Raw genomic sequence first — 26,392 nt, 5'->3', positions numbered from 1 at the left:
TGCATCATCAGCAACTATAATGTTGAATCTTCAACAGTTAGACTTGAATATTTTACGTCTCATAATAGTTCTCCATGCTTGCCTCTCTACCTCTGAGTTAGTGGTAAGGTCTGCATATACTCTATCCTCTTTAGACCCTACTTTGCGGAACTGCACTAGGTATGTTGTTGCAATAATTCTCATGCTTCTGTTCAAACCTTCCATAGATAAAAAGCCAGATATTTAAGTGGAGAAGGGTAGTGAGGCAAGCCCATCATCTACCAAGTTGAACCATCTTCTTTTATTCCTTTTCCTAGAAAAAAATAAAAATAAAAATTCTGTATGCTTTTGATGTCCAGTTGGAGGTTCCCCACCTTGTTAAAAGGCTTTACAAGTCCTTGGTGCAAAAAAACTAATATTTGGTGTATGAAGGTACAATAAGGCTATTATAGATTATATGCTCTCGTGATCAGATGATTCAGATACATCGGCTGTATTAGTGTGATTTATTATTAAGTAAATTGTTTTGTGTTCAGGTAGTTTCTATTTGCCTCAAGGAGGGAGCTTCTGTAATAGAACTCGAGGGCATGAAAGCGGTAAATGCTATTCCTACCAATAAATGAAAATATTGTTTCTGTAAATGTTCCCCTGCTTAAGATAGTGTTTTCTTCTTTAGGCTGTTAAAGATTATATGAGATGTGGCAGAGTCGGTAGAGCAAAGATATCTCCAGATGTTACTATTTATATTTGCCCACCTAGCAATGAAGTTTTCATTGTTCTTGAAAAATATGGTTTCTTGAAGGGAACGGCAGCTGTGGAAGGGAACTCTCAGTTGATGATTGGTTGTGTTGTAAGGCAGAAAAGTCAAACAGCTTTGACTTCTGTTCTTAAAAAGTCTGAGGAAAAGGCTAATTCTTTGCAGGAGCAGCTTCAAAAGTCTCTATCTGATTCTTCTACGTTGCAAGGTGGGGGACAAGGTTCTTTATCTGTGCCATCAGTTGAGAACTCAAACCCATCTGCCCCACTGAGCTCTTTCTCAAATATTGAAGTAGCAAATGTCACTGATAACAAGAATATTGGTATTGATTCTGCAAGCAGGACGACTTTAACAGCTTCAGGTGTGAAGTCACCACCTTTTCAGCAAAAAAAATCTGAATTTTCCGGCTCACATCTTTTGGGATCTAAAGGGCACTTGTCGAGCATTGAAGCTTCTTATGTGCACCAGTCAAATGATGAACCACCCAAGGAAAGCAGGAACCTCCCAAAACCTGTAATATCATTGCTGTCCAATGCATCAAAACGAAAAATGGCATTTCCAGATGATGAAGATCTCCCTGAGTTCGACTTTGGAACTGCTAGTGGAATATCTTCAAGTTCCCATCATTCCTATGGATCCATTATTGGCAATAGGCTTCAACTTTCTGGAAGTAGAATTTTAGGTATGTCTAAACAGCCCACCAGACTTGTGGCACCTTCAGCTTGCATGACTATTCCTAGGTCTGTAATATCGATCAGTAAAGAGATTCCCCTAGCTAGAAATGTTAATGACTATAGTCAACTGGTCACTGCTTCTAGGCAAATGGAAGAAAAGCATTACAGCCAAAGTCATGCTATTCCAGTGACAATTCCTGTTTGTGCATATGGTTCATCGATGGTTCCGTTTCATAGCTCGGGTAAGAAGAATTTATTTAATGATGCTGATATGCCTGAATGGTTGCCGCCAGATGCTCAGAATGAAAGAACAAATGAACCACCAAAGACCTTTCTGCCTGAATACTCAACCTCGAGAATGTTGCTGCCTCTTCCTACAGGATCAGTGTTTCCTTATCCATCTTCTGCCCCTATCCGTAACAGTTTTTCTTCACAACCATCTCCTCTATATCATCTGCCTGCCAATTCCAGTGTGCCACCCCCCATACCCTCTCAAAAAGGTGCAAGTAATTTGACAGGATTCACCTTTAACCCAGTTCCAAGGTCACAGTCTAGTTCCCGTGCTGCTGCAAGTTCATGGAAACCTGCGGATAAAGAGTAAGGAGGTCTTGATACTAGCTTGTAAACTCAATCAACAGTAAAATGATTCTTCGATAATTGTTCAGCAACATTCTGAAGCTGTAACTATGCATATGAACAGCTGGTCAGGTTCATGGATAGCAGAGTAAATTTAGACAGTCTATAGTTGGTTTTCTTTCTTCTTGTTCCTTCATGTGAAATCTACAATTGTTTGTTGTGAACAGGCTTTTCTGCATCTTATACTTGCTTTGTCTAGTGACTTAATTAGCTGTGTTCTTGATTTTCTTAATTTCCTTTTCCCATCCCCCTACCCCCCCCCCCACCGGCCCGCGATATATTATTCGTATCTTATTGGTGTTGTAGATGGTTAATGTGCTTATTAGCTAAGTTGCTCGGTCTCTCAAGAAATGTTGCCGCACCCGTGTTGGATCCTTCAAAAATACACTATTTTTGGAGGATCCGACACGCACCCATCGACATCTTTGAAGTGTCCGAACAACATAGCTTATTAGTATTTGGTATGTAAGAACCTTGAAACAAGTAGTGGTTGTCTTGTTCACCTTCCATGACTTGTGAGAACCTCTATGTTGCTCGTACTCTTCAAAAATGTCGAAGAGTGTGTCTGGTCCACAAAAGGTAGTGCTCTTTTTTGGAGGTTCCGACATGAGTGCGGCAACAATTTTGGAGAGTTTGGGCAACTTAAATGAGGATCTTATTCAATGCACAAGATAATTAAACAAAATTATGTGTCCTATTTCTATAGCCAAGTGATCATATGTGCATTTCCTTGAGCATCTAGGTGTGTCTAGAACATTTCTGATAAAGGCAGCATGAAAAGCACCTATATTGTTTTCTGTATGGGGAAGGACGATTAAGCAACTATGCTACTATTGGCACCCCAAACTAAAAACTACACTGTTTTATGAGAATGGCTATTCAATTAGCTGTTGAAATATGTGTGCCTCATTGATTGTTAATGTAGGTTTAGAATGCTCCACTAATTGATCAAGTACTGGCAAGTTGGCAGCAAGCATTTTTCTCCCCTCTTTGTCTGGAAACGCTTGTCAGTGCTGGCACACGTGGCAGCACCTCTGGAGCCGTCATTCTGTAGGTGCATTTGCTTTAGCTTTAGTGATCCTTTGACTCAATCTTTAATTGAAGTAATAGCATTATAAAAACTCTTTCAGAAATTCAGCTATTGATTCGATGATCCCTATAGGACGTGGTCAGATTTACTTATTAGGGACAGAAAAACCAGCAAAGCACAGGTACGATTCTCAATCAACAAGATCAAAATGTAATATGTTTATGTTGATTGTATGATTATTTAAACTTGGTTAATGCACTAGATCGTTTGGTAGAGTGTATTAGAAAAAATAGCATGCATTAGCCTTGTGTATTAGTAGTACCTTGTTTGATACTCTTTTCCAACCTATACACTCTATTGTGCATTAAGGTGTGTATTGCTAATACCATGGATTTCTAGGTATTAGCAATGCAATGCTTTTAATGCATGCATTAACTCAATTAAAGACCCACTTTTCCCTCAATACCTTTTTTATATCTTTTCCACCATTAATAGTGAATGGTATTTTTGTAAATAATTTTGTAATGCAATGCATTCTATTTTTAATGCATCAAAACCGAACAATGCATAAATATAAACTATGTATAATTATTGCAAGCATAACTAATACATGCACTGCTAGCGCAAGCATTACTTATACACTCTATTATACATTCTACCAAACGACCCCTTTGTTTCCATCCCTCAAGATTTATTTTGTTTCCTTTATTTAAAAGAAAAATCTAACATAAAAAACTGTTCAATATCAATGCAATGTTTTGTTTTGGTAAGAAAGCGTTGCATTATAAATAGAACATTTGGTTTTCGAGATAATATAAAATGATACATGCATACTTATGCAAGAATTTTTGTATTATCTTATACGTTATAGAATATGCAACAGTACATCGAAATCAAGGATATATGACTATATATAGATACATGCCCGCATGTACTTAATTATTTCAGCATAAAAGAAAGAGAAACCACTTGAGAAAAAGATTTCTTTGAAACAGAAAACACAGGACTTCTTGCCTGCATGTTGATTGTGCAAAAACTTTCTTTCTTGTTGGTGAGAAGTCCTTTGAATTAATAGTTCATTGACGAAAGCCATAATGACTTGTTTTTTCTTAATCGAGTATGTCCATCGATTCACAAGCAGGTTAAAAATCAATGATGAGAATCTCCGATGGATATGTGAGCTCTTGAATCAGCTTCAGATCGCAAGGTAACATATGCAGATGGGGAAGGAAAATCCATGAGTATGTCTAAAAAGTATATCAAAACCTCAAGTATGATCACTTTGTAAGGATAGAATCATGGTGAGAAGACGAGAAGAGTTATGATTGATGAATGTCTGGTATGTATTAAGTAGTAAAAAGAGTCTCAAAGAAAGCAAGTAGCAAGTCAGTCTGCACATATCATACTTTTTCAACTATTCTCCTTCCTTGTTGAAGGAGAATGGAAATCAAAACTTCAACACGTATGACCGCTTTGTAAGGATCAAATCATGGTGAAAAGATGAGAATTGAGTTATGATTGATGAAAGTCTGGTACAAAAATGGAAGCTTGACATCCTTTCACTGGAGTTTATAAGCCATACTCTGATCGGGAAAGATTAGAATTTTGGGAGTCGAGGGTTTATGAAAGATTCAATTGCATACCAAGGTCAAGAGCACCATACCTATTTCTCTGTTTATATCAGCAGTCTTGTCCTATGATATCTGTTACTCCCCATTGTTTCTTGAGCTCTGGTTATCGCATTATTTGACTACTGTTGTTATTTCTTGTTTTCTGAATGCCATGTAATGCTTTCCGTATTATTTGATATGTCCGGTTTACTTCTTTTTTTCAAATTGCTTTGACGTCTATCACTTGAGCAAAAGGTCTTTTAGGAACAACTTCTCTGCATGCACAAGGTAAGAATAAGGTTTGCATACACACTACCCTTTGCAGACTCCACCTATGGGATTATACTATGCATGTTGTTTTACGAAGGTTAAGAGCTATGAGTAGCTTTTCTCTAACTTTATTTAGGACATGGAATTGATTGATCTCCCATAACAAGGAGCTTGCTACACCTGGTTTAGTGGAGAAGAATCTGCTCAAGCTTGCAGAAATTCAGATTCCTAATCTGTAATGAATGGAATGATACTTTTGGCTCTATAAATCAACTCTCTCCCAACTTTTGGTTATCTTAGATCATAGACCAATTTTGCTGGAAAGTAATGACTGGTCTACAAATCATCTTATTTGAAAGAGATACAGGTCTATAACACATTGAAAGTATTCCACTCTTTGAGTTCCAAATCAGTTTTGAACTTTTCCTACCTGAAATTTTATGTACCTTAAGTGTGAGTATGAATCTTTCATTCTATTTTAATTTGAAAACATGTGCTACAACATGAAGGCTGGACATTTTTTAGCTTTGTTAGCTCTCTAGTTTTGTATATTTTGCAATCCCTTTGCACCTTTTTGATGCCTTTTATGATATCTTCATTAAAAAAAAAACAAAGAAGAGTACATGCACTGGCAATACTTGGATAAGGAGTAGCTAAATGACCCTTTACTATTTGTGTTATCCTCAATTCTTTTTTTTTTTTAAAAATATAAAATAAATTTGATGCTCCTTGTGTGGTAAGGATACAGAGATAGTAAAATACCTCTTTCTACACTGCAATTTCACTGTATAACTGTGGCAGATTTTCCTTAATCTCAGAGGCATTTCCTGGAGTATGCCTAGTAAGATTGATGAGACTCTCTTCTGTTGGGAGGAGGCTGGAGTTGAGGCTACAAACAGAGAAAGATGGAGAATAATACCTGCTTGTATATGGTGGACTATATGGAGAGAGAGAAATGATATTTGTTTTGAAAATAGGAACAACAACCTGCAGGAACTCAAGCTTAAATGTATTTCGTTGTTCTGTTTTTGGTGTACAAATGTCTACTCCAATGAGACTGAGTCAATCATAGATGGTTTAGGATCCATCTAGTTCCTAGTTTAGCATTGGAAGGACTTTAATCTTTTTCTTATTTTGTAAATATGGTTTTTTAGTACTACCCAAGGATTGACTGAAATACAATGTTACTGGTGTAAAAAAAAATTGATGAAGAAATTTATGAAACAATAGATAAATGGAAAGTTGAAAAAAGAATTAAATTTTCTTTGTTTTGGATGAAGGATTATTGTTATAGTAATTTAATTCCTATTCAGCTACTTCAACTATTTCTGAGCAGCTTATGTACTCCCTCTGTCCCGTTTTATGTGACGCTTTTTGCTTTTCGAGAATCAAACAGTTTAATTTTAACCGAACATTTGTCTATGGAATTTTCAATCTTTTTGAAATGAAATTTACATATATATAAACTACGTAAAGATATTATAAGTCACACTAATTAATAATTCAAAACGTTAAAAGGAATTATGAAAAAATTATGATAAAAAATAGACTTATTTGAATTTCGAAATGTGAAAAAAGAGAGTATTATCATTTTATGGCACAGATATGCCCAAAAGTGTTGGTTAAAATTTTGCAAGCCATTAATACATTTGATTTTTTTTTTAAAAGGCCCATAAGTAATTGGGTAAATTCACTAATCTAAAAAAATAACAGCATTATGAAAAAAACAGTAGAATATCATGTACAATATCAAGTGAAAATCAAACCAACAAGCAGCAATACTAATTTCTGCCAATTCTGGCACAGAGGGTCAGCTATTACATGTAAACTCATGTCAACTGATCTCTCTATTTCTTTTTCTTTCTTCCTTTTTTTGCTTTAGGGGGTGGGGGTTTGGGGAGTGTGGAGTTGTTTTGACTTATTTTCAAAGAAATCAACATAAATCTACAAGGTGATAAATTTATGAGAGTAATAAAAGAAACATTTACAGAGTTAAGAGGAATCAATTGGTGGCCAAACTGTCTGAATCAACATCATCAACAGTGAGCCAGTCACTGGATTCTTCGCCTTCGGAATCTTTATCCCGGTGAATAGATTGGCCAGTCTTCTGTTGACTACCTTGAGCTTTAGAGTTCTCATTTAGTTGAATCCATTCATGAGATTCACTAGATGAGGAAACTTTCTTTCTGTGTGTGGGCTTGCTTCCTAGCAGTCTACTATCCGATAGGTCAGTATCATCATCCTCAAGATCACTGAAAGAAACGTCGTCCTCGTTCTTGTCAGCATATGAGATTGTACCTTTGGTCTTTTCATCTTCTAACTGTTCTTGACGTTTCTCGTCATGAAAACTGTCTTTATCTTGAGAGACATTTGCTGTCTCCTCTGAAATATTTTTCTCTTCCAATTTTTTACTTTCAGACGCGTGCTGTCCACTGATCTTGACATCCTTCTCAGATGCATCAACAGTCTCAGAGTCCTTAGATTCTTCTGGCTGTGGATCTTTCTTACTTTGCAGCTGCTGCAGAAGTGTCTCCCTTACTTCAACAATCTACAGCAGAAGTCGAATTAACTTGGAAAAGATGATCAACAATAGCAAGAACATATGTAATCCTACAAGTAGGGTGTGAGGATGGTAGGATGTACACAGACCTTAGGTAGAGAGGCTGTTTTCTTGAAAACGATGATCATGTCATCATAAATTTTCATTCAAAGAAAGTCAACAAAAGATATACCACTTGCAAATATGAGAAAAGGGAAAAAATAAACATGACCAAGAGAATTCTACATCTCCTCCATGGGATAACACACCTCAACCCCTCCCCAACATCTCCCAAACAACCCCACTGAAAAAAAAAAAGTGATTAAACCATCTCTTATCTCAACATGTTGGATCAGATGTAAGCCGCTGCAACCACCTGAAAAGTCAATCACTTTGGCATCTCAGGGAGGAAGAGCTGGTTTAGGATCTTCGCGAGGCAAGCGAGTTGAAGCCTACACTATTATTTACTGAACTCAAGCCAGTTGGAGCCTACACTATTATTTACTAAATTCAGCCAGTTGAAGCCTACACTATTAATTACTGAACTCAAGCCAGTTGAAGCCTACACTATTATTTACTGAACTCAAGCCAGTTGAAGCCTACACTATTAACTTAGAAAAAATACATCATTCTTCCCTCAATCTCAATTGCCAAGTCAATACTTGGATCTTTTTCTTTAGTAGTCTATACTTTGTACATTTTCCTCTCTGTGATTTATACTCTGCAAAATGCTGTAACTTACCAATTCCATGAATTACCTACAGATGGCATCGGCATGTAGGTCTACTCCAGATTGTCCAGGGTGTAACAATGATAATAGGCAACAAGCTACTGTTAGATAAAAATACTAAAACCGACCGACCCAGTCAGTCCAAAAAGACGACCAAAACAGTTGTTAAATTTACCACTAAATATATTATAAAAGTTTAACCAACTGTCAGTATTCTTAAAAAATTATCTAGACCGACTGTAATATTGAACATGTTGGTCGGTTCTTTTAAATAAATCCAGATCTAGTTGTTGACTTTCCACCATTTTTGCTCTCCTCTCAAAATCACCCTCCTTTCCACCCCCACACCCTAATCGTCAGCACACCATCATCCATAGCCACCGCAGCCATTTCCCACCGCTGCCCCCACCTCCCTCACTGCCGCCAGTAACCACCCCATCACCATCTAAGTATTTTTGTTTTCTTTCATTCTTTAGAGAAATAAGCACTTCAAATAATGACACACACAACGAGATACAATTAACTAAATCCCAACATAAAGGAGTGGGATTAATATCAGCAATATTGTATATTTGGTACTTGAATTTCTAACGTTAATTGCAATTTGATTTGATTTTCATTTATTTACTGTGTGATTCAGTTGAAAGAAGCATGTGCTTCACTTCTCACTTTTCGCTTCAGCCTCATGGAACTTCTCGCTTAGAACAACATTGCTTCTAATTAACTTCTAAACTTTTGTTTTCCTTTTGGTACTCTCTCGTCATATAGTTTAACAAGTATTTGATACTCGACTGGGACTACTTTAGACAAAATAAACATGAATTAGCGGCTTTATGAGAGTCTTTTATTCTTTGTAAATGCATTCTTTTCTATTTAGAGAGAGAGAGTCTTCAAATTCTTAGTAGGAACCGTACGGAGACCCTGCACATGGGCTTAGGTCAACTCTTAAATAATAGCCAGTCATCAATTGGAGGCGGCAAGATGGTGATTATTGCGATTGGTCTAAACCTTCGACCAACGACTTGATTTTTCTCAATTTAACAGTCTCTTGTCTGCTCACGATTTATAAAAGAATAGCAAGCAAAACGTCATTCAACATATTAGCTTGTCAGAGAGAAACTTACCTCAGGAGTTGACAACAGCTCCAAGTCATTCCCACTCAACCTTGGAAGCAATAAAACGAAATAGATCATCCAAAATTGCAGATCAGATAATTCATGGCAAACCATCTGCCTCAAGGACTCAAGTCCAGGCACAAACTGCACAATAGATGCCACATGTTCTTTCTGACTATCAGACATGGAAAAATCTGCAAGAAAAATTGATAACCATCAATCAGAGGCCGCAAGAAACATGGAGAACAGTTGTGCAAACACATGTAGTTTAGGTGTAACTAAGACATATAAAAACATAAATAAAACAAAAAATAAATAGACAAATCCTGGTATCCCACCCCAGACCTCCTCCGCTCACACCCAAGGTGATCTCCTCTTCAGCACACAAAGGTGTGGGCTTAGTGTTCCACGAAGTGAGTTGTGAACCATGAGATCTCAGGTTAAAATCGAAGCGAAGACAAAAAAATTAGGTGATTTCTTCCCATCTGTGCCCTAGTCTTTGATGGGCAAAGATACCCGATACTTGTTGTTGATTGGAGGTCGCAAGTATACCGTGGAAATAGTTGAGGTGTCATACACTAGCCCAGATACCACAGTTATTTAAAAAAAGTCACCTCTTCCATATGTGCAGTAAACATCAACTGTCTATAACTTAAAACCCCAATGGCAATCACAAATTCACTAATTACATTTTTACTTTTTTAAGTTTTGGTTTCCGCTCATATACTTTGCAGGCATAAAGAACTAGCAAACACAGTCTACCTTTTGTTTTCCTTTTCAGCCTGTCAAGTTTCTGTTATACATTAATTATCATGTTATAGATATCTTGACTAACAAACCATTATTAAAACAGATTAAAGAAGAGATTCTTAAGGAACACAGTCCAGCGCGCATGCAAAAGCCCCTTGGTTTGCTGATGCATGTGAAAGGTTATGGATGAATAATCCATTACGATTGTCAACTTAGGAAGTTGTTCCATGCTACAATCTGCCAACATATTCTGTCAGGTAGACACACAAAATCACTTACCTAAGTGAACTTCTTAGATCAAAACAAAATATCTTCAGCTCCAAAAATTCATTAAAAGAAAAAATTGGCAAAGAAAAGGAAGGAAGATATCAAATTCATATTCATGATTTGAATTCTATACCATTGATGGGGTCTGGATGGAAGAGAAATATTGACAAAATTTCAGCATCTAATAGTTTAGGTTTGGTTATAAGCCCAAAAAAATGATAATTTCCATTTCTCCTTTTCTTGTTTATCTAAGGGACGGAGCGAGCAGGTGGCAGTCCAACACTCCCTCTATGGGACCGAAACCCCACAGGAAAGCTTAATCATTTTTGTATGCCTTAAATGTATAATTTCCCTTACTAACCGTATGTGATATATGTAATGCCAAATTTGGTCGCATACATGTTATTTGAAGTATATATGCAAATCATCTATATGCCATCTTGTTTGGATTAGTCAAGTTGCAACCTGTCACCCAACCCATGTCAACTAAAAAACACAGTCAAAGATTGCTCCTTTCTTTTGTGATAACCAAAGGAGGGATGCAACAACACGAGGACTTCCACAGGTCACCTATCCTAGTACTACTCTCGCCCTGCAGTCAAAAATTGCTCCTTTAACAAGCTATAGTGGACTAGCACCCAAGAGTGTCACCTAGTGGCCAATAAAGTGAGTGCAAACCTTGGAGACTATGGTTTCAAATCCCAGCTTATACAAGAAGTATGTTCAACCTGCCTAAGCCCCGGTAGCTACATTTACTGGGGAGTTGTGCTGGGAGGTGGTGAGTATCTAATTAAAGAGCCGAGGTGAACGCAAGCTAACCAAGACTCAATTTTTTTTCAAAAAGAACATTCAGCAAGTGATCACCAATCAAAGATACTAATCACCAAGTAATAGAACTCATTTAGCACAGCAAATGAACTAAAACAACATATTTAGGAATTACCACTGGGTAGAGAGAGTGGAAAATCAGTCCACAACTGTGGCCGTCGTGAGATTGTGCTAACAAAATCCACAACGTCATCCGTAATACCTACAACTTCCTCTTCATCATCATCATCATCATAATCGTCATCTCCATCTTCATCTTCAGCATTTTCATGATCAACTGACTCATCACCAAACTGTAAAAAATTGGAAGCCAACTTGGAAATCTCTGAAACAGTTTTGTTTGAAGAAAACAAAGATAAACCCGATTTAAAGCTATCTCCAATCTCCACTAAATCACTCTTGATTCCACTAAATTTTTCAGCTGACGATTCTTGCTCCGACTGAGTTGGCGATGTCGGCGCAAGAAAGGCAGCGACACCGCGAAGATGCTGTGAGAAAGTCTGGGAGATGGCTGAGAAGTCTTCCTTTATGCCGGATGAATTGGGATCGGAACCCTTCGCCGCCGGTGATGAGGGTTTTTCACCGCCGGCGCCGTCGCCGTCGTCATCGAATTTGAAAGGATTTGGAAGAGGAAGAGAGAACCAAGATGACATTTTTATTTTCTCTTTCTTCAATCTGCAATTTTTTCTCCTTTAAAACTTTTAAATTTTAATTTAATTTAATGAAAATAATTATTATAATAAATCATACAATAATATTTTATATTTAGGGCATTTTGAATTTAATAATGAACAATTTCCAATAACAAGATTGGACTTTATATTAAATATTAATATTTGTATATGTTTAATGAATTTATTAATATAAAATGTATTGCTTGAGTAACTAGTTTTCTCCAGCTTTTAATTAATTTTATCATAAGATTTTTATGTTAAAAGAACTTAGTTTATTAATAAAAATAAAAATAAAATGGGCATGACAATATGAAGAATTGAAATTAGGGATTATTATATATAATAACAAACTAATAACCTAAAATAAATGGAGTAGATACGGTTTGATTTAATTGTGCTCCATAGCAAATGTTAGCCAAAGTTTGTCAGTCCCCTCTCTCCCAAAAATCTCGCTCGCCACTCTCCCATTCTCGCTCGTCACACTCCCTCTGCTCGCCTCTCTCGCTTTTTACACAGAAGTGTATAAATTGTGTTTATGTTTTGTATAAAACGAGAGAAAATTGTATATACACATGCAAAAACATATATCTCCGTGCTATACACTTAATTATGCAATTTACAAACATTTTACTTCAATTCAATTGTAGACAAATGCAAATTTTATACAAATATTGTAGCGAAAAAGGCCAAAGAATTATACAATTGTGAATTATACAATTGCAGTGAAATACAATTTTCTCTTGTTTTATACAACAGAAGTGTATAAATTGTGTTTCTGTTTTTGTATAAAGCGACAAAAAAACCTATATCTTCTTCCTATACACTTATAATTATGCAATATACATACATTTTACTTCGATTCAATTGTATGCAAAGCAAATTTTATACAAATATTGCAGCGAAATAGGTAGCGAATTATACAATTGTGCATTATACAATTGCAGTGAAATAGGATAGCGAATTATACAATTGCAGCGAAATAGGCCAGCGAATTATACAATTTAGGCCAGCGAATTATACAATTGTATATGTATAGCGAATTATACAGTTTTATGTTTGATATGGAGCGCAATAATGCAAACTTTGCTATAGCATATAAATATGAATTTTTTGTTTGTTATATGTAAAAGTTGCCCAAGTAATAGATATTCTTATTGTTATGATGATGATGAGACTTCTTCATAATATAACTATTTATGGTAACAATATTGCCATAATTAAGGTTAAGTTTTATACTTAATAAAATAAACAAAAAGTTGATTTTTTTGTTATATTTTACTATAGTAGTAAAAACATATTCCAACAAACGACATTATTATCAAAAAGTTTGATTGTATGAGAGAATAAATTGCGTATCGATCAGTTGAATTTTAAACTTTATTAGTTCGATTGTTTAGTTATCGATTTGTACTTTGTAGACAGACTAAAATTATTACAGTACTATTAAGATATTGACTAATTGCTTATCGTTATCGATTATGAACATAATAAATCATTATAGAAACATTAAAATATCGAATTATCGATTATTGGTCATTATCAATTTGTTTATTGATTTAACCGTTAAGATTTAACACAAAAAAAAAGATCATCAAAAACCACTTTAAAACAAGGTGATAAACTAAATGAATCACGCACATGAGTTAATAGATTGCATCTTACTCAAATGCAAACGCTGTCACTTTGTTGAATAACCAAAAAAGTTTCAGATAAACAGAATAAAAGTGTAAATATAAACTCTAAGTCCAAAATTTTACATTCTAAATGACATAAATATAATTATTCAATTTACCATCAGATTATTCATTATCCGTTAAAAAATACTCCAAATTGTTATGAACTAATAGTTCAATAATTTAAAAAATCAAAATTATTATTAAAAAAACTAAATCAATAATTCATTATTAATAAATTAAGTTTTTTATTTAATTTATTGATTTTGATTCAATTTTAAATTGCCTTATTTGGAAAGGTTATTATCAAAGGAAGGTGAGTAGGACCTATTCCAATTTAGTCTCTTTGAATTGACAATTTTTGTTGTTTAATGTTTTTTTCTCTTTTTTTTTTTTTTTTTGTGGTGTAAAGTTTTCAAAAAAATTATTTATTTGTTTGCTTTAAAAGAGTATTGTTTTATCTTTTTCCTCTTGTTGATATTGTCACTCTCAAATCACCCAAACATGTCACTCTACTATTTTATTGGTATTTTTTTTTTACTAATATGATAAACAACTATTTTAAAAATAACTTAATCGAGTGTATCTCCATTCCTTGACTATTTTATCGATATTTACTAATTTTATTAATATATATAAATAGCCAAAAATATTCCCTATAAAAAAAGATATTATTTTGACTTTTAATTATTTTTTGGTAACAATTATAACTCAAATTTTGAATTTATAAGAATCCGAAGTCATAAGGGCCTTTGTACGTTTTTGTTTTTAGAAAATGACCCTTGAGGCTTCGAATTCTTGTATAAGGAGACGTTTTTTTGTAAGTGGGTCGCTTCGCACAATATATTGTTTAGGACCAACGGATCAAACGACAGGTGCACAATCTACTTTGCGCGTTTCATCCTCACTTTTGGTCTCAAATCTTTGAGGTTGCTTTAACCAATAAACGTTGGTTGCATTTCATTATGTAGCCATTCTCGATGAATTGGCCAGGAGGAATAAAACTTATTTCAAGTACTGATAAAAGCATTCGTTACAAACTCTCTCAATACACATATCCGGGGGAGCAACTGTTTAGTAGGCAAGGATCGAAACGGACGGATCCCAGGTCGAATTCCTAATCTATTTGTTTTAGCCTTTGAGGATTGGGCTTTTTGAGAGCTCGCTCGTGTGCAGAATCTCTCTCATTACTCAGGATTTCTCTCAGTTGATCCGATGCTTTTTCTTTGCCTTTCAAGATAGTGCATATAAAGAGAAAGATAGTCAGTTCTCTTGAACGGCCGAGAGTGTTATGTAAAAAGGACCAAGGAGGTTGAATAGAAGCTTACTCTTGCCCCCTTCTCTTATGTTGTTGAAAGACATTCTATTCTACACGTCAAATTGAAATAAAGCACCTTTTGATTGCAGCCAAGGCAAGAATGCCACGAATGGTGTTTAGCAACCCGATCTCTTTTCGTTTGTTTTGAATATTACCAAACCTAGCATAGCCTTCGTAAAACACACTAAAGCGGACATCCAAAGGGGTGTGAGAAAGCTTTTCGAGGATTTCCTTAAAGAGGAACCTCGCGTAAATACCACGAAATAAGATAACGATCCAATTCATGAAGATTCCGTAACTATATCAAAAGGTCAATTCAAATGCTTCTCATTCTAATATTGGTTTAAGTACAAATGTTGCAACTACATTGCCTTGCAACATGCATAATAACAAAAAGAAGATTACCTAATAAAAATGGAGTATACAAAAAGACCAGATTTCATATCCAAATGATGTACAAATCATTAAACAAATTTGTTTCACAATACATCTGGTGTGTTCCAACAATCACAAATCTTACAAAACAGAAAACTGATAAAATTTGAGTCAAGAATTATTGAGCGCGCCCACGATGTTTGCAAATAATGAATGAACCAAGAAAAGCTATCTAGATATATAACAAAATAATTCTTTTCCTACCCCACTAATCTTCCAAGTATCAAAATCAATAGCTGAATATAGCATGATGTTCTCTCTGGATTTTTTATCAAATGAGGCCAGTATAAGGATTATAGGCGGTTTGTACAGGCATACCAGGGCCGTATGGATTGGCAGCTGCTCCATAAGGGTTGGCAAAGGGATTTGCAGTTGGTTGTTGTTGGGGAGTCATCATCATCATGTGTTGTTGTTGTTGCTGTTGTTGTAACATGAAAGCCTGTTGCTGGCTGGCCATGGCTGCCATCTGCACATTTGTCGGGGCAGCTACCGTGTTGGAGACATAGAACGGGTCATATCCTACATTTTGCATCATGGGAGCCACCGCTGGTGCAGGTTCCCATGGATTATAGCTCACGTTTTGGTTGGTTTGTCTCATTGCATCATCATACAAACTATCTAGCGTAAGTTTATCGAGACCTCCACCCTAGATTTTTACAGAATAGGAAGTGTCAGTATGAGTATGACTCTTTATACATGTGAAGAAGAATGTGCACCGGTGCATCTAAATTTCTGCATGTAGATCAACGATATAAACTTGAAAGGTTCAGCCTGTAAATTCTTAGCATTGTACATGTGAAATATCGCGTTGAGACTTGATATTTATCAAATTCTCACATGTATATCTGGAATTCACATTTTGGTGGCGCTATGGCTGTGCAACACCAGCCTTTCACCAAGTATGGGATCCTATTCTTCGTTCTTCTCGATTTCAAGCATATTTCTTTTCAAAACTCAGTTTTTCGGACAGGAGCGGGTGTCTGATATAGGTGTGGATCTAGAGATCGGATCCTTCATTATCTAAATTTTAAGATACGAGGGTACGTATCCAAGCATGGATATAGGTGTGGGAGTTCAGCTTTAAAAATCCCAAAGACCTAAAAGTAGAGTTATGCGTCTGAATTATGAGACATGAGGAAAACTTACAAGGTATTCCGAGATCAAGAGGAAATCCCAAGGAGAAAAAAGAAAACGAAATGACATAGAAATTGCTACATACAAGTTATTCCATTTTCTTAAATTTCACCTTCACTTTGTTTTGATTATAGAAATCATTAGTATTTGTCCCAGATTTCTCCGTCGATTTTGGTCAAAGTAACCAAAGTCAGTTGATCAAATCCGGTTCGGATCCCACACACACGTCGTCTTGACATGGGTGCGACACCATCAGTGAAGAGGCTGAGCAACTTAGGTCAAAATACTGGGTTCAGTTGAACCTATAGTACCTATTGTACGAAGGTTGCATCCACCTCTACTTGCAGGCATTACATCAGTCCACAAATTAGAGATGGTGAGATTATAATCTTGTCTCTTGCAACACGATTCATTCAATTTTCTAATCAATGGACACCGATTAAAAGCAACAAAACAAGAAAGATGCGTAATTGTACCAGTTTACTAGCAGTAGTGGCACTCTCATTCGAGCTGGGAGCTTCCACAAGAGCCAGTTCCCAGCCTGAAGTTCCATTTGTAAAATTTGAACCAGTTGAAGTCGGTGGGTTGGTAGAGCCTGTGATAGCACCAAGAGTCAGAATATCCATCTTGTGTCGGGGGCTTTGGTGAATTGCGAGCATTTCTAGGTATCTGGTGCTATTGAATTTGAAACACTTACCAACTGGTATGATAGCTAAAGCCAAGGAATTCTTCTCATCTAGTTCTGCAACAGCCGGAGAAGGATCGTCCATAGACTACAGACGACAAATATAAGGCTTCAAATATCCAATCGTAGAGTTAAATACAATAAGGCTACAGATGAGACGTGTCTTGAAACTACTACCAAAAGATCAGCAGTTTCTGCTGGAGGAGCTTCCGTTTTAACAGGTTCCGGCTTTGGTTCAGGTTCCTTTTCAGGTTCAGGTGGAGGGGGAGAAAGAGAGCCAGCATCTTTGACCTCTGGGTCCTTTTTGTACTCAATAGCTAAAATAACTTTGGGTTCCTGGAAGTCGAAATAAGTTGCATTAAAATTCAAATCTAATTGGAGTAAAACACACTTGTTCGTATCAAATTAAAATCTAATGGCTACCGTTATCCAAAAAGGTAATTTTGCATGCTTGGTGAGCTTTTCAAATGAAGGGGCTTGTTAAACATTATTAAATAAATAAAAGTATGTTGTCTATTCATTTAATAGCTCCATCCAGAGATTATTGATGTATTATCAAGGTGTGAGGAGATATCTTACCGAATCTTTCCGCACAGTAGAAGCTCGTGGTGCATCTCTCACATACTCCTCCATAGCTTGTAAAAATGATGCAGGGGGCTTGATTATAAATAAAACACAAAAAGGATTAGAGAGACATTTATAATGGCAATTAGAAACATTGCATATTCCCAGAAAAGTTATCTCATACCTGCTCAATTTTAATAAATTTCTGGCCACGTCCCACGTCAATATTCTTACATATTTCGTAAAACTCTGAAAGTGCTTCCGCCTAAAAACAAATGGAGATGTATCAGGGAATGTATCTGAACTCCCAAAGGAACAGTCTCTCGACTGTTATGATGTATTATCTGGCTCTGCAAATAATGTGTCAGGATGATACCTGCTGACCAGCCCTGCGGTATATATCCAGAGACCTAAGAGCATCATTCCGTTGCATCTCAAAGAACTGTTGAGAAAATAACTCGGTTAACCTTAATTAATTATTACTGAGGGGAAATAAGACTAGCTATAATATAGCCAAAAGAAAAGCCTAACCTTGTCAACTAAATTAACTGTACCATCACTGATAGCATTGTAGATTTTAATGCTTTCTGAAGCAACCTATCAAAATAATAATAAGCTATCAGACAGCGTGAAAATAAAACACGCAAATCATTTCTCATAAATCATTGAAGAACAGATTACTTACCATCGAAAGTGCTAACTGAATCACAAAATTGTGAGCAGATGCCCCTTGTGGCTGCATGAAAGTTTCATGATCATAAATTTGAGGACAATAGCATATGCCATCTGAATAAACGACATATTGTCAATTTAGCAACTATATTGAACTGATTATGAAGATAAACGTACCTGACAGCTGTTAATACGATACAGAAGTTGTTGTAAGGCTGGTAACTGTTCAAGCAATTCCGGCGTGTCCAAATCTTTAGTTCTCTGCATTAAAAACACATAAGGAAATTCCAACATTTAATGTTAAATGGGTCCTTGAAATGTAATAACAATTGTTGCACAAAAACAAAATAATATCCACACACGTAGGTGTCACCAAGAGGATGGCCTAGTATGGGAGTAACAAACTAAAGATCCCAAGTTCGAGCCCTATTGAAACACGTGGTGCGGGTGTTCCAACCTTGGAAGGAGGATAACCTTAGCAACCTGACTTGTGGGCTAGACAAGGGTATCTAGTCGATTCTTAGAGGGACACATAAGTTGGCCTGGACAGCCAATTTAATATACATGCACAAACACATACATATATGCAACAGAACTCCTTTAAACTAACTATTGGCAGGGATTAAAAAGAGTGTTCATCTCACCGGCCGATCAGTCTCCACATCATATTTCAGAACTCGAAAACATTCCAGCCTCTCCTCGAGGAACAAGGCATATGAACGCACCCAAGCAGAGTAATCCCATGCTGCAGAGTTCATCAGAGCAATTATCAATATTGAAGGAGATCACTATGGTCAACTTCCTGTAAGCAAGAAAAGAGGTTGATAATTTGCATACCATTTGGACTAGAGTCATCTTTGAAATGAGCCATGTTAAGCATGCGATTTCTGCTGCGGCCATAGTTAATAAGTTCCTCATGGAATGTGGGGTCCACCTCTCTTAAAGCACGGTGAATGACTATCAATGTTTTTAGAGCAACCTGTGAAGCGACAACAATGAAAAATGAATCAGTAATGGGCAATATGTAATTTTAAAGTTCATGTGAACCCATAGTCTTTCCGCAAAACTAGGTACTTTATGCATATATTTTCTAAAATTGATTCAATATTACCTGTTGGCACCTATGCTACAAAAAGACTTAACGGTGGTGCACTTGGTTGAAAGCTAAGTTATTCACCTAAAGGATTAAGGATCAATCCCACTTATAGTATTTTTTTTCCTCCTTTCTTTAATAGTGCACCCATGTTCTATAAATCCTAGATTTGCCACTGTAAAGGTGCTTTACGCGTCACCTATGGAGAGGATATAAGTTATGATAATCAGAAAATAAAGGTTACTTAAACGCAGTCAGTTTATATGTTTGATGCATAACTATGATATACCAAGATTAAAAAAAACAAAGCAAAATGAGTCTTAAAACATTCAAACTAACACTTGATTATCAAAAGTATTCCTCAGCTCCAGGAGTTAGATCTTCACAAAAGCAAGACGATATTTCGTCTTCATGACTGAAGCTATATTGCAGAAAAGAATGGGCTTATAATCTGATTTGTTGTCACCAATGAAATTAAGGTCAGTGGCTATCATGTGTCAGTAGACCAAAATAACTAAGTACACAGCACAAAAACTGTTGTCTATTTGTCTCATAATATGCTCAACATAAGCTCTTGAATATATTGGATCTCAACATGAAAAAGAGAGAGACAATCGAGATCTTCATGGTATCTCCATAGGACCTTAGGCACATCAATTTTCTTTGAATAGTGATGCTCTGCTGTAATTATAAGTCGTCGTATACTTTAGAAACTTCACCCTGGACCTTAGTGATGTCAATGTTCTCTCAAGTAGCTCCTTCAGATGTAAAACAACTCAATAGGGCTAAAGTTCACCAACTTAAGTTTCTTTTCCTTTTCTTTTTAAATTTTATACCATCTTGATGCCCCAACTTGGGTAACACCAATTTGAGTTCATTTGATACTTACACCAAAAGAGTACCATAATGGTGCCTTAGACCAACCAAGATCCTACAATAATAGCTCTCAGCTATATGGCAGTTAAAACATGATCAACTTCTATAAAAGCCAATTACCAGCTGAAGCTCCAGTAATCAAATGATAGACAAGAAAAAAGTACAAAATCAGAAAGTGAGAACCTATGTTGCACAGACTCTTCAAAATCCATGCCACACCCATGTCGACACGAAATGTGTGGGGGGGAGGGGGGATCCACACCGGATTTGGTCAATTTATCTATGGTGCTTTGACTACATCTATGACCAAGAAGTATAGATTGATTGGGTATTAGATTAGATTTTGTCGGTTTAGATTTACATATATGAATATACGAAGTATGAGATTGCTATGCTATTTCACAAGGTACCCTATAAATAAAATATTAGGTAGTGATAAAAAAATTAAATTTATTAGCTTTAGTTCAATACCTTTAATTAATCAAAATAAATACTTTATATGTCACGATATACATTTATTGACTGTATCAGTACTAGTATCTGCACTCGGATCCATACCACCAAAAAAGTTGTGTGATGAAGAGTCCAACCTCTAGATTCGTACCCATATCTACCTGCACCAGAGTCTAAGCAACATAGGTGAGAACCCTCTCATGATCCACAATGTCGCATTACTGCTGGCATAGCTCGGTTTTGACATGGATACAGTAATGCTGCAAGATCAATGCTAGGATCTTAGAGTGATAGACCCCTTAATTGAGGGTCCCATCTGAACAAAGAAGAGAAATTTTTTACGTTTTTCTTAAGAACAATGGACTGACAGCCTAACCAAAGATGTAGTAGTACCTTTAGGTCTGTGCTCTAGCCCAATGGAAAAGTGTGTACTAATCCTAGCTCACCCAACCATTAGAATAAAAATCAATTATTCTTAAAGGGAAGTTGTTGCTCTGAATGTGGTAATTATGTGGATCTTTTTCACTTCAGTCCAACAATGGAAACCTGAAAGGTAATGAAACTGGGGACTGATACCCCCTTCAATGTATTCAATTTTGGGCTTGCATAAATTGGCACAATTAATGTAATAATATAGCATTTCTAGGACTCTAACTCAGTCAGCCAAAATTGCAAGCTTACAGGCTTGACAACTACACAAATATTACCTCCCATTTTATGGGCCCTCATAAAATAAGACAGAGAGGAAACATCAAACGAATATCTATCTTAAAGTTTCCACAAATAAAGCCATCTGAGAATTTTAACCCAGAAATTAGAGAAACCCTCCTATCCATGAAGAATGTGAATGTAGTTTGTCTTTATCAATAATAATGCAAAGTTAGTTACAATTATAAAGAGCAAAAGGCAATAGATGATTAGATGAGTAGTGAAAAATAAACAAAATGGAAACTCTTACCTAAAGGAAGGATTTTATTTGTTTACCCCTCCCTAGGAACTCCACCTTTATTACTCTTGATCGAACATATAACCTTAAGGTTGGAGGTGGAGGGTGCTTACCAGCTGAGCAGCCCCCTCGTCAGTAAAAGAAGGATAATTCGAGGGATATAATATTCTCTTGCATCAATGGAAGGATTGCTTAAGGGATTTAATTAACTTTCCAGGAAGAACATAGTTAGTTTGGTTTTTCTGTAACCAAAAAAGAGTAGTTTTTTCTTTCATGACACTGGGATGAGAGTTCCATAGCACCCCTTAATTTTTCATGTTCACCTTTAGAATCTTTATGGTAATTTGTGCTCATAGAAAAGAAGAATCGATAAACTAACCGATCTTTGCCAAATCAGCATTTCGAGAACTAATATTGATTGATAGGTATGGGACAAACTTTTTAAGAATTTACCATTCATGAGAAGGTGCTACTAAATTGAACTCATTACGCTTCTCAGGTATAGAAACTATAAGCAGCATGAGGCAATAGATCAGCTAGGCAAAGTTACAAAACGAATTTTTTCTCTTCCCTTAATGAATGAATTTTTCAAGAGATTTAACTTGTTTTCCCTAAGGAACCTAATTATATTTAATTTTCAGGACTTGTGGGGTGAATAGTAGTTCACAGGGCCACCTTGTTTCTACGTCAACCTTTAGAATCTTTATGGTAATTTCTGCAGTTATAAATAAGAAACAACAATAAAACTAACAGGACTTACCCATATCAGTATTTAGAGAACTACAAGGATTGATTGGTAAAGAAAATGCTTCTCTTAAATTTATCTTTCATGAAAAAGATACTACAGAATTGAATTTATTGTTCGTACCGCCCAATTATGTGTCTTTGACAACCTTCTCGCAAGAGCATGAATGCAGTATGCAACATCAGCTCGAGGTCTGGTAGCCGAGATGGCAGAAAAAATGGCTGAAAATGAGAATCATACAACTCTATCAAGTCCCATTCTGAATGCAATTTATTGCTATAATTCGGCACTGTAACATAACCTTGTGATGCTTACCTCTTATGTACTTCTCCTTTGCTGGATGTTCAACATGATTTGTTGCCTTAACTATAGCAATATCCAATTCCTGATGAACATTGAGAAAACAGGTCTCAGGAGAGAACTCAAAATGGACATAGAATGAGAACATGTAGCAAAACTGAATATCATTACCTTATAGCTACTATTAATTTTAGCTAAACTGACAGTGGTAGTATCCTTGAGTGATCCAAGGGTTTTTCTTAAGCTGTTCTGAGTACCTCCTCCCGACATTTCTCTCTTCAAGGCTTCCTGCAGGCAGTGGCTATAATAATAAGCGTACATTAATGAGCTCAAATGTACCATAATGAAACATTTCTCCGATCATCTACTCCCTCCGTTTCAAGTTCTTTGTCTGTCTTACTTTTTTAATCCGTTTCAAAAAGAATGCCTCTTATCCTTTTTGGCAACTCTTTACTTTCATCTTTCCACATGGCATGTTTAAGACAACAACATTAAAAGACATTTTGGAACATTCAACATATCTTTATTTTAAGAACACGAAATTCAAAAGTCTTTCTTTTCTTTCTTTAAATTTTGTGTTAAATCAAAAACAGACAATCAAATTGAGACGGAGTATGATATAACTCCACAAGAAGTGACAGCATGCTATCCTCTAAAGTAATCAGAGAAGAACCAGTTTGAACCCAACAGGCAATAAAGTCAAAGCATCTATATGGTATTCATTTCACCAGAAGATTCAAACACCCTACATCCAAGTCAGTCTAATTTTGGTGAATCTAAATCAAAAAATCCAAGAATTGAAAGAAAATTCTGCTCATCATATCTGAAACATAAGAGAGCTAGTGAAGTCACAAAGTCGCTTGAATTGATCTCTAAAACTTTCTGTAGGTATAATTCTAACGCGAGAAACAAATGCAAAGTTATGCACCTAGGGATCATCTAATAAGCTCAAGAAGAACAGAACATCGGAAACAACAAAAACCTTTTAGTTAGAACCAACATAAGAATTTATTCCAAGAACCCACAAAGAATCAGGCTGCACATTGACTCAAACACTTCATAATCAAAGATCCAACAAACTCATAATTCAATCTTTACTCATTCACACCTCAAATTTTCAGCTCAACCAATAAGATCTAAAGGGTATCCTTTTATGAACAAATAAAAATCAAAAGGCAAGTTTAAAACTCAACTTCACAGTCAAAAATCCAACAAATTCAAAATGCAATCTTTACACACTGATACCTCAAATGTTCAACTCAACCAAAAACAACAACCGCCAGAAAGGCCAAAAGGGTATCTTCATACAAACAAATAAAATTCAAAAGGCTGTCTGAAGCACAAGTTTATAATCAAAGATCCAACGAACACAAAAGTCAATCTTTATTCATTTAGACCTCAAAAAAAGTTCCGCTCAACCAATAATCACACAACCAAGAAAGATAAAAGAGTCTCCTCCTATGAAGAATATAAAATCAAAAACCAGGTCTGAAAGTAAATTTCATAATCAAAGAGATCTAACACACTAAAAATTACATCTTTATACATTGATACCTCAAATGTTCAGCTCAACCAAAAACCCCACAACCGAAAAGGCCAAAAGGGTATCTTCTTACAAATAATTAACAATCAAAAGGCTAGTCCGAAACACAGTTTCATAATCAAAGATCCAACAAACCCAAAATTCAATCTTTACACATTCATACCTCTAATGTGCAGCTCAATCAAAAACAGCACTACCAAAAAATAAAGGCCAAAAGGGTATCTTCTTACGAACAAATAAGAATCAAAAAGCTAGTCAGTAACTCTAATTCATAATTAAAGATCCAAGAAACCCAAAATTCAGTCTTTACACATTCATACCTCAAATGTTCAACTCAACCAAAAAAAAGCTACAACCAGAAAGGCCAAAAGGGTACCTTCGTACAGACAAATAAAATTCAAAAGGCTAGTCTGAAACACAACTTCATAATCAAAGATCCAACACACTAAAAGTTCAACCTTTACATACTAATACCTCAAATGCTCAGCTCAACCAAAAATGGATAAAAGGATATCTTCTTACAAAACAAATAACAAACAATAGGCTAGTCTGAAACAGAACTTCATAATCAAAGATCCAACAAACCCAAAATTCAATCTTTACACATTCATACCTCAAATGTTCAGCTCAACTAAAAACCCCACAACCAAAAAGGCCAAAAGGGTATCTTCATACAGACAAATAAAATTCAAAAGGCTAGTCTGAAACACAACTTTATAATCCAAGATCCAACACACTAAAAATTCAACCTTTACACATTAATACCTCAAATGCTCAGCTCAACCAAAAAGTCCAAAAGGGTATCTTCTTACAAAACAAATAACAATCAAAAGACTAGTCTGAAGCACAACTTTATAATCAAAGATCCAACAAACCCAGAATTCAATCTTTACAGTTCATACCTCAAATGTTCAGCTCAACCAAAAAACCCCATTACCAAAAAAAAAGGCCAAAAGGATATCTTCTTACAAACAAGTAACAATCAAAAGGCTAGTCTGAAACACAACTTCATAATCAAAGATCCAACAAACCCAAAAATTCTATCTTTACACATTCATACCTCAAATGTTCAACTCAACTAAAAAAACCAAAAGGGTATATACTTATAAACAAATAAAAATCAAACGGCTAGTCTGAAACACAACTTCATAATCAAAGATCCAACACACTAAAAATTCAACCTTTACACATTAATACCTCAAAGCTCAGCTCAACCAAAAAAGCCAAAAGGGTATCTTCTTGCAAACAAATAACAATCAAAAGACTAGTCTGAAACACAACTTCATAATCAAAGATCCAAGAAACCCAAAATTCAATCTTTACACATTCATACCTCAAATGTTCAACTAAACCAAAAAGGCCAAAAGGGTATCTTCTTATAAACAAATAAAAATCAAACGGCTAGTCTGAAACACAACTTCATAATCAAAGATCCAACACAATAAAAATTCAACCTTTACACATTAATACCTCAAATGCTCAGCTCAACCAAAAAAAGCCAAAAGGGTATCTTCTTACAAACAAATAACAATCAAAAGACTAGTCTGAAACACAACTTCATAATCAAAGATCCAAGAAACCCAAAATTCAATCTTTACACATTCATACCTCAAATGTTCAGCTCAACCAACAATCCCACAACCAAGAAAGCCTAAAGGGTATCTTCCTATGAACAAAAAAGAATCAAAACACAGATTTTAAAAGTTGAAACTCAAGTGAAATTGAAGAATCTCAGAGAAATATTTGAGTAGAAAGGCAAAAAGGGCTATAAGGGTATGGACTCAGGGTGTGTGGGGAGTCTTTTTTGGTGGCCTGCACAGAAGAAAAGTCTCCAACAATGAATTTGTTTTGGTTGGCGGTCGGCATCATTTACCATTTACTGTATTTTTTATTTCATTTCTTCAAATTGTGAATTTTAGGAGTATTAAATTTTGTGTATCCACATCTATACTATACATGTATACTCATCATTGTACATGTTACCTGTCTATGTCTATACAAGTTTTTCTTTTTTTTTTTTTTAGAAAATACACAAGTAGCCACTCAATTTGTCCGAAATGTCAGAGATAAACTCATACTATATTAACGTCCTATTA

At 35.6% G+C, this 26,392-nt stretch overlaps 3 protein-coding genes across 7 annotated transcripts in view; 1 reads left to right on the top strand and 2 right to left on the bottom strand.

Moving 5' to 3' along the window:
- LOC107026466 overlaps window positions 1-5,594 on the top strand; it is a 28,098-nt gene extending 22,504 nt beyond the window's left edge. Inside the window, exons 4-8 of one of the 4 annotated variants that reach the window (XM_027918454.1) lie at window positions 516-575; window positions 656-1,418; window positions 2,972-3,096; window positions 3,177-3,257; window positions 4,218-5,594. In XM_027918454.1, the coding sequence (XP_027774255.1) occupies window positions 516-575; window positions 656-1,418; window positions 2,972-2,994 (846 nt within the window). In that variant the 3' untranslated portion in view covers window positions 2,995-3,096; window positions 3,177-3,257; window positions 4,218-5,594. Of the gene's footprint in view, window positions 1-515; window positions 576-655; window positions 2,016-2,971; window positions 3,097-3,176; window positions 3,258-4,217 lie in introns of those variants that run through there. The other 3 variants (XM_015227437.2, XM_015227439.2, XM_027918453.1) reach the window with 3 other exon arrangements.
- A 1,077-nt stretch (window positions 5,595-6,671) lies between these two features.
- On the bottom strand, window positions 6,672-11,868 carry LOC107026534. The gene is made up of 3 exons (XM_015227534.2): window positions 11,301-11,868; window positions 9,350-9,534; window positions 6,672-7,504 (listed from the first exon to the last, which is right to left on the bottom strand). Exons 1-3 carry the CDS (start codon window positions 11,836-11,838, stop codon window positions 6,959-6,961), a joined length of 1,269 nt encoding a protein of 422 aa, XP_015083020.1. The 5' UTR covers window positions 11,839-11,868; the 3' UTR covers window positions 6,672-6,958.
- Window positions 11,869-15,270: 3,402 nt separating this feature from the next.
- On the bottom strand, window positions 15,271-26,156 carry LOC107026260 (putative clathrin assembly protein At5g35200). 2 transcript variants are annotated; one of them, XM_015227166.2, is made up of 16 exons: window positions 25,905-26,156; window positions 22,925-23,041; window positions 22,769-22,838; window positions 22,577-22,674; window positions 19,178-19,319; window positions 18,985-19,085; window positions 18,518-18,601; window positions 18,354-18,404; window positions 18,200-18,265; window positions 18,045-18,110; window positions 17,853-17,933; window positions 17,684-17,761; window positions 17,282-17,440; window positions 17,117-17,192; window positions 16,896-17,014; window positions 15,271-15,931 (listed from the first exon to the last, which is right to left on the bottom strand). In XM_015227166.2, exons 2-16 carry the CDS (start codon window positions 23,021-23,023, stop codon window positions 15,557-15,559), a joined length of 1,665 nt encoding a protein of 554 aa, XP_015082652.1. In that variant the 5' UTR covers window positions 23,024-23,041; window positions 25,905-26,156; the 3' UTR covers window positions 15,271-15,556. The 2 variants fall into 2 exon arrangements, with proteins under 2 accessions (XP_015082652.1, XP_015082653.1); XM_015227167.2 differs by lacking the exon at window positions 25,905-26,156 and adding an exon at window positions 24,308-24,343.
- Window positions 26,157-26,392: the final 236 nt, after the last annotated feature.

Source organism: Solanum pennellii, chromosome 7 (assembly GCF_001406875.1).
Source record: "Solanum pennellii chromosome 7, SPENNV200".
Lineage (NCBI taxonomy): Eukaryota > Viridiplantae > Streptophyta > Magnoliopsida > Solanales > Solanaceae > Solanum > Solanum pennellii.
This window is presented reverse-complemented; position numbering and strand designations above follow the sequence as displayed.

Excerpts from the sequence above, each read along its gene's own strand:
- LOC107026260 (XM_015227166.2), bottom strand. The coding sequence starts at position 23,023 with ATGTCGGGAGGAGGTACTCAGAACAGCTTAAGAAAAACCCTTGGATCA. Across the intron at positions 22,839-22,924 it reads AAATTAATAGTAGCTATAAG|GAATTGGATATTGCTATAGT; the intron begins GTAATGATATTC and ends AATGTTCATCAG. Across the intron at positions 17,441-17,683 it reads CTACTGTGCGGAAAGATTCG|GAACCCAAAGTTATTTTAGC; the intron begins GTAAGATATCTC and ends TTCGACTTCCAG.
- LOC107026534 (XM_015227534.2), bottom strand. The coding sequence starts at position 11,838 with ATGTCATCTTGGTTCTCTCTTCCTCTTCCAAATCCTTTCAAATTCGAT. Across the intron at positions 9,535-11,300 it reads TCCACTCTCTCTACCCAGTG|ATTTTTCCATGTCTGATAGT; the intron begins GTAATTCCTAAA and ends TTTTTCTTGCAG. Across the intron at positions 7,505-9,349 it reads AGCTGTTGTCAACTCCTGAG|ATTGTTGAAGTAAGGGAGAC; the intron begins GTAAGTTTCTCT and ends CTTCTGCTGTAG.